Here is a 12459-nt window from a genome sequence, read left to right on the forward strand (position 1 = left end):
GCTTGTTTACATTATTTCACCAATGTAGATTCTCCAAAACTGAACCAGCAAGTCCTAACAGACCAAACAAGAACATGTCTTTTTTATTATTATTATTATTATTATTTTGTACCAGTCAAGAGATTGATTGAGGCCATTTTGAAGTTGGCAAAAATGCTTAAAAAACTTCATTTGGGGGAAAAGTGGCAGATAGCCTGACTAACTCAGCAGAAAGGTCTACTGTTCTGCGCAAAAAGCTCCTTAAAACTACTACAAATTTTAGCTTGTTTGTTCCATAACTTTACAGCAAAGATAACATAATGCTATTGTAATCATAAATAGTTTAACTTGGCACATGTAGGAATATCTGCTTTCTTTTCTGATTTGAATAAAAGCAATTGGAGACAATTGCAGGCCCATCACATGCATCGTCAGTACTGCATTCAGTGTGATGGGGCTCAAGCCACTCCTTTTAAGTGTCAGACGGATGTAAGCCGTTTGCACAGACGGTACGGCTCGGGGGAGGAGACGAGGGGGCCGACTTGGTGCCGTCTCACTCCGACCTCCTGGAGGGGACAGACCCAGAGGAGATCCTCCACACCTCGCTATGCATAAACACCCCGCAGGAGCATCGTAGGCTTCAGTGTGACACGCTTGAGTCATCCCCCTGAAAGTTTGAGTGTGCCACAGCACATACACGTCCCCCCCCCCCCTCTGTCCTCCCCCCCGTAGGAGGACAGTGACGCACGCTTGGAGCCGGGGAAACTCTTCTCACTCTTGCTGGTCAGATACCAGCCTCCCCTCTCCTCCTACGCACGCTCGCATGCCTCGTCTCTCTCTTCCCTTCTGTCGGAGCGAGACTGGAGCGCTGCTTCCAGAATTGCTGATCTGCTGGCAACATGACACCACGGCCTGCTGGGACCGATACGCAGACACAAACAATCAGGAGGTGGTGGTGGTGGTGGGGGTTGGAGGGGTTTCAAAGGTTTTACGTATAAATCAGTGTCCAGCAGAACCGCGACTGATCCGTCATCGAGACGTGGCTTCGACTTTTGACGCCGTCGCCCTTGCCGAATTCAGAGCGATGGCGCGAGGGCCAGTTTGGCTTGTAATTGATGTGCGGCGCGGGTCATTATCGCTATCTGCCTCTTTCTCGTTTTCACGCATACACACAGCGGAGGTGATGACAACCTAGAGAAACTTGGCCTGATTAGACATACAGCCACTGGCATGATCTCATTACAACTAGACGGCGCCCTAATGTGGCTATTTGCAGGTTAACACACCTCTTTAGTTCATGTCATTGAAACCATTACACTATTATTGAAGCGCCGCGGATGGCACCTCGGTTTACGACTCAGGGAAAATGGCCCACGTTTTTGTAGGTCGCGGCTCTGCGCCATTTCCAGTACATGTGATACTTTGTTGGTCGAAGCAGATGAGAGTGTTTGGAAAGTGGCAGTCTGAGAATTAGTCATGATGCGAATGCTACGTGTTCAGTGCCGAAATTAGTCACCCCATCCATGTTCGGCCTGTAAGTCCAAAAATAGAGCGACGACATTTGGGGAATTTTGTAAAAAAAAAAAAATCTCTTATAATGCCAAATATTTCAGATGTAACTTTGGATAATTTATTAAATTATTAATTTATTTTACTTGAAGTAAAAAAAAAACAAACCTCAAAATTCATATATTCAGACATATTTAGAATCGGTTTCGATTGTAGTTTCAGTTTTGTTTTAAAAACAATTGTTGCTAGTGACTAATCTCATCTCTCAGTCTAATCTCAAAAGCTTTTGTAGATACTTATTAAATTGTCAGATTATAAACCTCGTTTAGTGAAACTTAAAATACAGTTTGTCACAAAAAAAAAAAATCCAAACTTATATTTAGCTATAACAGTTTTGGAAAAAAAAAAAAAAAAAAAAAGACTCCCTATAAAATATCCAGTCCTTGCAGATTAAAAATTCATTTCTAATCATTTTATTTAAGTATCTCTTACTTGTGAATCTCTCAGTGCGATTCAAATCAGGACTTCATTAATATGGAAAACATATGCTGATCATCAAAGTGCAAAAATACTGGGAGGAGTATGTGCAAATGTGTCGACCTGCCACACCCAGTGTGATTTGTTAAACCTAAACCAGGCTGCGGGGCCCGTTTGTGCGTCTCCATTCAGCATGTTTCAAAGGCAGCTGCTATTTGACACAAAGATGTCTGCGGTCACCGTGGCGAGCAGGAGGCGTGCACTCAGTGACGGAAAACATCACCTGTAAAATATTTGGAACATGTAAGTAATTCAATATGAAAATGATAAAATGTAGAATGAAAACATCCTCCTTCATAAGTTATATTCTGCTTTCGAAAAAATACAACGAGAAAGCAAACCACAACGAATGGGGTTAAAAAAAAAAAGGGAAAAAACAAGTCTGCTTTTGTTCTGGACCGAGCAAGACTTTCCTGATGTGAATTCACCCGTTCCTCTGTTCTTTGAAAAAGCAGCATACACGTGGCTTCTTGTGTTTGTGAGTGTGGCCGTGGAGCATTAGCCAACTGCTACTTCTCTTGTTTACTCTGTCGTACCAATAATTATCTGCTTTGCCTGTTCAAAATACAGCTCCAGTCAGAACTGTAACCTCAGCCTGAGCATTACCCTAAAGTCCTCAAATAACTATAATATAAAGACTCCCGCAAGTTCGCCATTTTTATGTTCATAAACTCGGTGAAACGTTCTTCCATGTTTGCTCTTAAAGGTGTAATAACTGTTATGTTTCATTCTTCTTTTTTTTTACCAACAATTTGATGCCTTTTTTTCTCTCTCTGAGAGCTAACTTGCAAATGATAAGTGAACAAAATCCATGTCCGACTGGTGAATTAGGTTTGTGTCGCTAAACATGCTCATTCGCCAGTGTCTAACTGTTGTAGTAGTTTCTTTTCTGGCCTTTCTTTCATTTGGCAGAACTGAGAAAAACACATAATTCAGCGGACAGGAAGAAGCACATCGTTTGCATTTGATTTGGCAGATGCAAAGGAAATTGGTCTCTTTTTTTTTTTTTTTCCCTCTCCTTGCCCAGGTTCTTTTATACCAGGTCTTTGGAACTAGCCATTTGCAACAAATCTTATGAGAGTTTCTCTTTTTTCTTTTTCTTCTTCTTCAAGGCCTCGGTGCTCTCCCTTTGAATATTATTTACTTTGCTCCGAAAAGGATCACAGAAAAGTCTCAAATCGAAACAGTTGCCACTTTTTCTGTTTTTGCCTATTCATAGCAAAGATATAATTAATCCTGGACACCTAGGTTGCTGCTTTCAGCACCGAGGGATTTTTCAGAGTCACTCGACTCCCATGTTTCTATCAGTACCAGGACCAACCGGACCACCTCTGTCGCGCACACACATGAACATTTCGCACATTAGACGCGGTTCAATGCTGAACTCGGAGTTTGAACTGTCGCTAAATTAGAACCGAGTTGAAATTTGTGGTGATATAGCGAGGCTAAATCAGGATGTGAATTGTGGGGTTGGCTCTGTGCTTTTAGTTGCGCAAAGGGCACGTTACTGTGAGCGTAAACACAAACTAGGAAGTCTGACTGTAAGTAAGAAAGCCATGTCAGACAGAGATGCAAAAGAAAACTTTATTCTATAGTGAGACTGTTGATTGCATTGACGGCATACAGAAAAAATAAACGATGCAAGTCTGAATCTGTTTATTCTTGTAAGTGATGAGGTATAAAATGAGAGATTAGATATTGTATATTTTTCCTTTACTAGTTAATTTTACTGAAAGATATGATTTAATTATTGCAGTTTATTTTGCTATAATGCAATTTTAGTGAGTGCTTGTCATTTCATACTTTTATAGTTTTGGTCTTTTCAACTATTTTAGCTACAAAAAGAAGCTGCTTCTTCCATTTTGTACCAGTAAACAAAAAAAAATCACAGTAATGAACTATAATAAATAAATAAATAAAAACTCAGAAATTGCTCAGATATCACACATTTAATTCAATTCTCTATATTTTGTTTTTAGAATTTGCATTACATAGGCCAAACCAGTATAACTTTAGGCGACCTCTTGCTGGTAGATATTGCTTATTAAAATCACTCAACCACATTTTCCTGGAGCCGAATATAGAAAATTACTTAAATCCACTGTGTGTCAAAGCTGGCTTGAAGCGTCCCACCCCCCACACTTCCCCACACCCTCCCGGCGGGTATGAATCGGCGCATCATCAGAACAAAACGTCTCACGACGGACGGCTCCATTAGCGACCAAAACTAGAAAGGTTCAAAATTTCTCTTCAGAATATGATCATTCGATGTTGGCTTTTGTTTTTTTTGTTTTTTTTCCACGATGCGGCTCCATTAGTAGAAGGCGTCGTCTCGTGGCGGTTGTGTTAAGCTGTATACAAACAGGGCTTTCACATATTTATGTTGCCAGCTCAGTAAATGAGTTGCTAACAGACATGTTTCGACCCCTCTTCACCAAAAATAATTACTCGAGCACAATGTGAGACAATATTGTGGCATTTTCATTAACATTTTATAAGGAAACCTATATATATATATATATATATATATTATTAAATACACTTATTTTAATTTAGAAATCCTTACAATATGTTGAAAATACATTGGAATGGAAACTGGTATGCTTTTGGGAGAAAATGTCTACAGCTGATGCATTTTTCAAGGGTTCAGAACCGTTAACAGTTAACTGACTGAAAGAAGACTCCCACAGTTTTCACTCCATGGTAAAAAAAAAAAAAAAAGCACATATTTAACTATCAAAAAATAGTCTTAGTCATAAAAATGTACAATGAATATACAGCTGAGAACGTAGAAGATATGTTCGCTTTCTGGCCAAGCAACAAATTAGCCAAAGTTACAATATTTTGGAAAGTATTTATTTAGTTAATCGTCAGCAAATAATATTTAAGGTATAATAAGTTTAGCCTCCATTTATTATTATCATCTAATCTTACATTAGTAATAATGTTCAATGAAATTAGATTATGAGCTGGATTTAAGGGCTTATCATCACAATTTTCCACAATTCTTAACGACTATAAAAAAAGCTGATACTTAGTGAGAGAGTTAAAGGGTACAAAAAAAAAACTAGAGTGCCTAATTTACAGTTTTAAGCTGAATTTATTAACCTAATTGCTTCATATCTTTACGGAGCCATCCTCTTCCTAAATCTCTTGTCACAGTTGCAGAGTCGAGAGTCTGTTCTTTTTTTTTTTTTCCTTCACATTCTCTTGTACTTGTCGCTCAGCTTTCTCGAGTACATTATTCTGTGTCAGCATGTCTTTTTTACCAGAGAAAAGACATAGTGTGTGAAGGTGTTCAGTTGTGCCAAGGTGTCCAATTGTGAATATCTTGACTGGAGTTGCACCGTCTCTGCTATTATACCTGAAGAAACTCTGCTCCCTCACCCCACCACACACTCACAAGAAGGCGAGGGAAATTTAAGTTTCAGAGGCTTTTATTTTTGCATAATCAGTAAAATAATTGCATAATTATTTTTACATTCACCAACCACGTTGCGTGGTGCACATCGGTACAATTGCTTGTTGGCATAAATATCAAATCGGACCATCATATCGTTGCAGGTCAATACATTTAGGCATCTAGTTGAGCATCAGATTTATCAGATGATAAATGATTTACGTGTCATTGTTTTCTGGTACCAGATGGATCTGCTCTGCGTTTTTTCAGATGCACTTGTAATATTTTGACAAAAAAAAAAGTCTCTGAGTGATGTTTATAGCACCTCGTTCCGTTCACACAATGAATAATTACGGCAGTCCTAAAAGTAAAATTGGATCCAACCCGATACTATCGAGGTATACCTAATAGCGTGGCCAATGACTTTATACAGCTTTAAAAAAAAAAAATCAAAGTTAGGTGAACCATGCTGACAAAGCACATTAGTCTCATAATTCTGCTTCAAATAACACCATAGCTCTCTAAATTATTTACTCGCACCAGCCCTTAAAGTTGCATTAAGATTGCTGCGGTCATGAAATGCGTCCGGCTGACCGGGGCCCAGTCGGTATGCGACCGTCCTGATGGCTGTTGAACGTAACGCAGTCGCTTCTGACCCGTTAAGCACGCATTAGCGCTTTCATTCACACGCTCTTGACGACTGGCATCACATGCACATTCCATACATAACAAGTCAGCAGCATGGTACAGTCCAGCTGTACGACTCTTTGCCAACAGGCACTTAGCATGACTCTGTCTGAGACGCGCAGGTTGACAGCAAACTCGCCAGTAATGCAGGGTCATCACAACACGAACAGTCAGGCACCCACACACACACGCACACACACACACACACACACACACACACACACACACACACACACACGTCTCTCATACAATTTTTCCTCCTTCTTGCATGCTTACTCAAACACGTGCACCTCCTCCCTGTGAGTGTGGCTTAAAGCCCGTGCTAATAAGTGCTGTGATTTCTGTCAGCAGAGCTTGTTTAGCTTCTGGAAGCTTAGCCAGAACAGAAAATAGCTGCTTTTAAATGGACGTTTTGTTTTGTTTTTTTCTTCTGTATTTATTATAAGCTTGTGTTTTTGTTGAGTGGGTGGGAGTGTCTCTTGTAGCTTGAGGGATAACGATGCTGTGCTCCATCCAGAACACTGTATGCTTCTAGCCTTCCTTTCAGAGGACAATTTGTCACCCGGCCGTTTCTTCTCAAGATAACAAGACTGCAATCAATCACTTATCTCTTGTTGGCTCTTCTAGACAGCCAGGAAAAGTAAAGGATACAAGTTATCAAAACATCACGATGGCCTGGCTATGTAGTCTTTGGAAAAGAGAGCACACATGGTCAGTGCTAGCAGTAACAAGAAGCGCTACGGCAAAGTAAAACAAAGAGTATGAGAAAACAGGACAAAAAGAGAAACTCACCTAATGCTTCAATTAGCAAGTACTCAATTAAAAAATGAGTTTAGAGTACTTTCTACGAGGAGAGAAAAGTCCCTGGAGTAAATGTAGATGACCGGAATGATTGCAAGACAGAGTTAAACCCAGAAGAAGTGCCCTAGGAGTATGAATGAGGAATTAAAAGCAGTAATGGTTCTGTCAATGTCTTCATCCAGAAAAGAGATGAAGGTTAACACAGGATCATTGCGCCCGGCCTCGTTTCTCTGGACAGCAAAAGAGAAAGTATGCAAAGCTAATATCAGTAGGGCTGTTGTAAACGAATATTTTAGTAATCGAGTAATCTATCGATTATTCTTACAATTAATCGAGTAATCGGATAAAAAAAATTATAAAATGAAATATTGGTAAATCTGGCATAATACAGGTGTTACTATCAGATATCAATATCAGTCCAATTTTTCATATTTGAGCATCCCTAACAGTTGCTTTTTTGTAGTTTAGAAAACTAACCTGTAACAATAATAGCTCACTTTCTAAGTTAACCAGAAGAAAAGTTATAGAAAAATCTGAAATTATATTGAATTTAATAACAAAGAGGCAGGCTCACAAATATGCTTATAAAAAATGTCTACAATCCAGCTTTTAGTTTATGTATTCATCTTCAGTGAGTTTAATAGATTAATTAAACTCACCTTGCCACCTAACCTGTCACGCTTTGGGTTTGAAAATACGGGAAATGCCGCCTGGAGTGGGAGGAGAGGGCGAATGAACGAACGTAAGATGGGGTGGAGGGGAGGAAATAGACCAGCGGGCTGACGAACCGTTAGACCGGGGGACGAACACGGGGGGAAGCAATACGGGATATTTACGACACCTTCACTGGTCACACTCAGAAACTCATCTACCAGCCATGTACGATGCGCTCCGCCACCCGTTTCTTCAGACCGGGATATGAAATTTATTGTGCGGTTCGTCGGTAAAGCTACATTTACACGGTAAGCATCAGCTACTCAGCCGCCCGCCCTGTTCAGGCTATCCGCTCACCTCAGCGCTCTTCCCGCCGTTCGCTTTCAACCAGCAGCCCCGGAGGAGAAATGCTGCCGTACTCCAGGCATTCCCCCAGTCATTTTAAGGATGCTTATTGGTTCCCCAAAAACGATAAAAAGTCGGGCATTATCATCAATCAATAAAATCCCCACGGGCCAATCTTGAAGATTGGACTTTATGCCGCTGAGACTTAGCTTTTGTCAACAACTCAGAGGCGGAAGTGAGAGCTCCGCGCAACGCAAATGAAGTCCCGGCCGGAACACGGTGTGCTAACTAATAAAACACAAATTAACGAAGCTTCGAGGCAGGTAAATTTTCCTCGAGGAATTTTAGTAATCGAGGTACTCGAATCATTCGAGGAATCGTTTCAGCCCTAAATATCAGCAATAGATCCGTGTAGAAAAAGAGAAACTGGTTAGACAGAGAATGAGTCTGAATTACTATCTTTGCAAATGAAAAAAAAGCTAATTGGAAAGCAAAACGGAGAGTAAACGGTTAATTATTCAGCTGGTTATCCAAGAGAAAAGAAAAACTCAGCGACAACCAAAATGACTAAATTTTTGTCACTCTTGTTATGCTCTTCTCAAAGCAGCCGAGGAAGTTCGGTAGAAATGTGTTTTCCTCATTCTTGTTGACTGAGTGATGCTCTCTACTCTTATTATCGCACGCAGCTTGCAGTTTTTGGTTTACAATTAATCGGAACAATAAAGTACAAAACAGAACGGGGTGTGCGCTTGCTTGTGCTGCTTTCTCCTTTAAACGCGCTGTTCCAGGGGCTCCTGGAGTAGCCATCAGCACAGTTTGTTTTATCAGTTTGTTCCCTTGAGTCAGGGTCTGTGATGCTGCTGCCTCGGCAGGTGGCTTCAGAGTAAACTGCGCTGTCATCCGCTGACTTATTGAACAAATAGAACCTGTTGCCGCCGCCGCTGCTGCTGCTCTTCATGTAATTCCCTCTTGGTTTTGCAGCTCTCGTGTAAAAAGGAACGCACAGATACTTTTTTTTTTTTGCCTCCGCCACCTCCGTAAAACTAGATGAATAATATGTTCATGGTGACATTAAATTAGAACACCAAGTTACTTAACAAGACAAAACCAAGCAGTACTAGGAAACGATTCACCTCTAATTTGGAAAGATTTATCATCAAAAGGATCTGGAGCGTACAAAACGTATTTGTTGCAGCATAAACAAGGATCTGATCCATGCAAATGTATTCAGCTGCAGACTTGTACAATTTATGTCTTTCTCATCATTTTGCACATTTTTTTTCTTCAGCGATTAACTACAGCAGCAAAGCAGGTTGCTATGGGCTCCTGCTTTCTGCTCCAATGGTGAGCGTCAGTGTAGCTCCTAGTTTTGCACGGTTTGGTTTTGTTTCTTTGCTATTTAGTAACCGACAGAGCCGACGGCTGATTACATCTTTCTTTTAATTCTTGCCATATTAGAACGGAATGCTGTCGAATATAAAAACATTTGGGCTGTGAAGCTAATATTTAGATAGCATTAGCTTCTGTCGTCCAGAAGGTTTACTACTTCACTTTTAGAGATAAAGTAGCTGACCTTTTTTAGGTTGTTCTGTAACTGCTTGTAGCATTAGCTTGTAGCGTTAGCACAGCCATTAGGCATTTCGGGTTTTTTCCTGTCCATCTGCCTCAAACTGAAAGTACCTTTAAACAACGGTTTTGTTTTCCTTTGTCGGCTATTATTGTGACCCCTCCAGTTGGTACGCCATGTTTCTTCTTCCTCCCATATCAATATGGCATCTTATTTGTCTGTCTGTTTCAGAGATGCTTGTCTGCACCCATTTCCCTGCTTTGGAGGATTTTTGTCTTGTTGTCTGCTATGTCTGCAGTAAGGTGGTGACTCCTCAGGGCATCCTCACACATTACGGTAAGGCAAAGATGCTGAAGGCCAAACTCATACACTTTGTGCTATTTTTATATTTACTCTGCTAGCTTATGTTGTTAGTACAGCTCACAGAGAGATCAAAACACACACACACACACACATATATGCTCACACTTTTGAATAGACTTGAAATAACATTTATTATCCCTGTGACGGGCAACTGGAAGATTATACAGTAAGGGAAAATGTTCAGCATAATAAAATAACGTGTTTTTAATAACACTGTGCAGTTATTAAAAATAGCTCCAATTCAAAGAAATGTGCTTTACGGGAAGACAGACATTTATGGCCATATTCATATATTACTGAGATATGCTCTACACACTCGCACACGCATGCACACACACACACACACACACACACACACAGTGTGACAACCAGATCGATACAATACCTGGTGATTATCACTCCAACCTGTCATTTATGTAAGCGCCCAGGCGCCACACGTTTATGCCCTCTAATAATAAGCAGCAGGCAGACGAAAGCTGAGAAGCACTAAATAATTTACAGGTGGAGTTTTGTAAACAAGTGTTTTTGTCTAACAAATAGGTACACACACTAATGTGTGCCTTCCTTTATAAAAGGTCTTTAATAATCACAGTGGTACTTTCTGCTGATTTGCTTAGGAAAGTATTTCAGTGCATCAACATGTTAAAAACAAATATTATGTGGATCAGAAATGTCTAAACAGGATGGACAGAATCCGCATACCTCAGTGTATTGTCTACCTTAAGTAAATGTTCTAGTTATAGGGTGTGTCTTTGCCTAACAATCCTTAGATATAGGTGTTGATTATATCTAGGTCTGGACTTTGACTAGGCCATTCCCTTGTGACTCTGGCAGTTTCAGGGCATTATTTGCCCCAGCGGTGTGAATAATAAAATTTTTCAAAGTTTTACATGTAAAGAATTTGTGAAAACCTTGTTCTTCACTACCATCTACGTAAGGATTACCCTCGACTTTGTTTTGATTCGTCGTATATGATTCTGAGCGGGTAAGAGGGGGGGATAGGCACAGGGTGAACACACACACACACACACACACACACACACACACACACAAGCAGACTTTTCCTCAGCGTGGACAGCAAGGCGAGCAGAGTTGCACACACATACTCACACACATCCTCACTTTCTGTTTCTCAGCAGAAGGAGGTCAGCGCTATTGTGGGATACACACTCACAAATAAACTCCTGGCAACCACTGTTGTTCTGTCCGTACTCCTGTCCCCTACAGCGACCCCCTTCCCCTCCCACCACTCCACCCACTTTACTCTTTTTGGCAGAGTTTCTGCTTGGTCGGGTGACAACAGGTCATTCATGCACATCAACGCTCGCAGTTGAGCAAGGGAGACAAGACATCCAACTTTTCCTGTTAAAGTGACGTGATTCTGGAAATTCTGCAGCAAAAAGACATTTTATCATAATTTCAAGCCAAATTCAAACATTTTTATTGCTTCAGCCAGACACCTCTTGGTTTCTTTAAAAGGATATTATGGCATGTAAAAATGCTCCAGCTGACCTTCCCTTTAAGATCCCTTTAAGAGCTCACCCAGTTTAGATAGTTTCATGATACGCGATGTACTTCCTTCTATTGTGGCGCATCCTCACACGCGCCGTCGTTCCCCTCTGGGGTTTGACTCTAAATGTTGTGACCCACATAAGCGTCGTATTTTGTCTTTGTGTTTATTCATCGAGGGCTTCGCTGTTGTGCTTGACCTGCACATCAGAGCAGCTCCGAGGTTTTACAGCTACACACTGAAGGGAGGGGCAGGCTGGCTGCCTCGGGGCATCCCTGCCTCCTGGCTCTGCATGCACCGTTTGCTGCTCATATCTGCTGTGCTGGAACATCGGAGGGATCTGAGGCCAGCCGATGTGTGCAGATGATGAGGTGGAAGGGAGAAAATGGAGCACTGTGAAATGTTTGTTTCCAGACTTTATTCCCTGTCCCATTGTGTCTAGAACATCCATCTGTCTGCCATTCACCCATCAATTATTCATGTGTTGGTCATCTCTCCATATGTTGATTGTCCATCCAAATGGATGGAGGGATGTCCATTCATCCATCTGTTAATTATCCATCCATTAATCATCTGTCCATTGTATATCCATTCATTCATTCAGCCATTCATTTTTTGGTCCCTCATCCATCCATCTTCTGGTCATTTATCTGTCCATCCATCCATCCATCCATCCATCCATCCATTAGTCAATCATCCACCTATCTGTAAATCACCTGTTCATTCATCTGTTTGTCAATCATTCATCCATTTATCTATTGGTCATTCATCCATCCACTATAAAGTTTTAGATTTCAGCTTAACAAACTTGGCTAAAAAGCACAGAAACCAACAGTTGTTGTTCATCAGACTGGTTAATTTTTTTGTGGATGTGTTTATTTAGTTCTCCTTAAAGTGAAGCAGGCATGCATATTCTTAGCATAATTTTTCCTGTGGGATATAATCTAAATCCGCGGCGCTGGCAGTGTCAGTATCACATTCTGTCTAGAGAGCATTCAGAGAAGAAATGTGAGAAGAAAAAAAAAGCTCAAAAATACTAAAACCTTAAAGCCTATTATTGTCTAATCAGGGTGTAAAAGTAAAATTTCTGCTGTAAGAAAATGAATA

At 40.7% G+C, this 12459-nt stretch overlaps 1 protein-coding gene across 2 annotated transcripts in view; it reads left to right on the forward strand.

Moving 5' to 3' along the window:
* atxn7l1 (ataxin 7 like 1) overlaps positions 1 to 12459 on the forward strand; it is a 34158-nt gene that overhangs the window by 2308 nt on the left and 19391 nt on the right. For both annotated transcript variants that reach the window (XM_088002923.1, XM_088002924.1), the window contains exon 3: positions 9711 to 9815. In XM_088002923.1, the coding sequence (XP_087859049.1) occupies positions 9711 to 9815 (105 nt within the window). The remainder of the gene's footprint in view (positions 1 to 9710; positions 9816 to 12459) is intronic.

The sequence above is a fragment of the Poecilia mexicana genome, unplaced genomic scaffold, assembly GCF_051168715.1.
Source record: "Poecilia mexicana isolate PSO_F unplaced genomic scaffold, ASM5116871v1 scaffold_23, whole genome shotgun sequence".
In the NCBI taxonomy this organism is placed as follows: domain Eukaryota; kingdom Metazoa; phylum Chordata; class Actinopteri; order Cyprinodontiformes; family Poeciliidae; genus Poecilia; species Poecilia mexicana.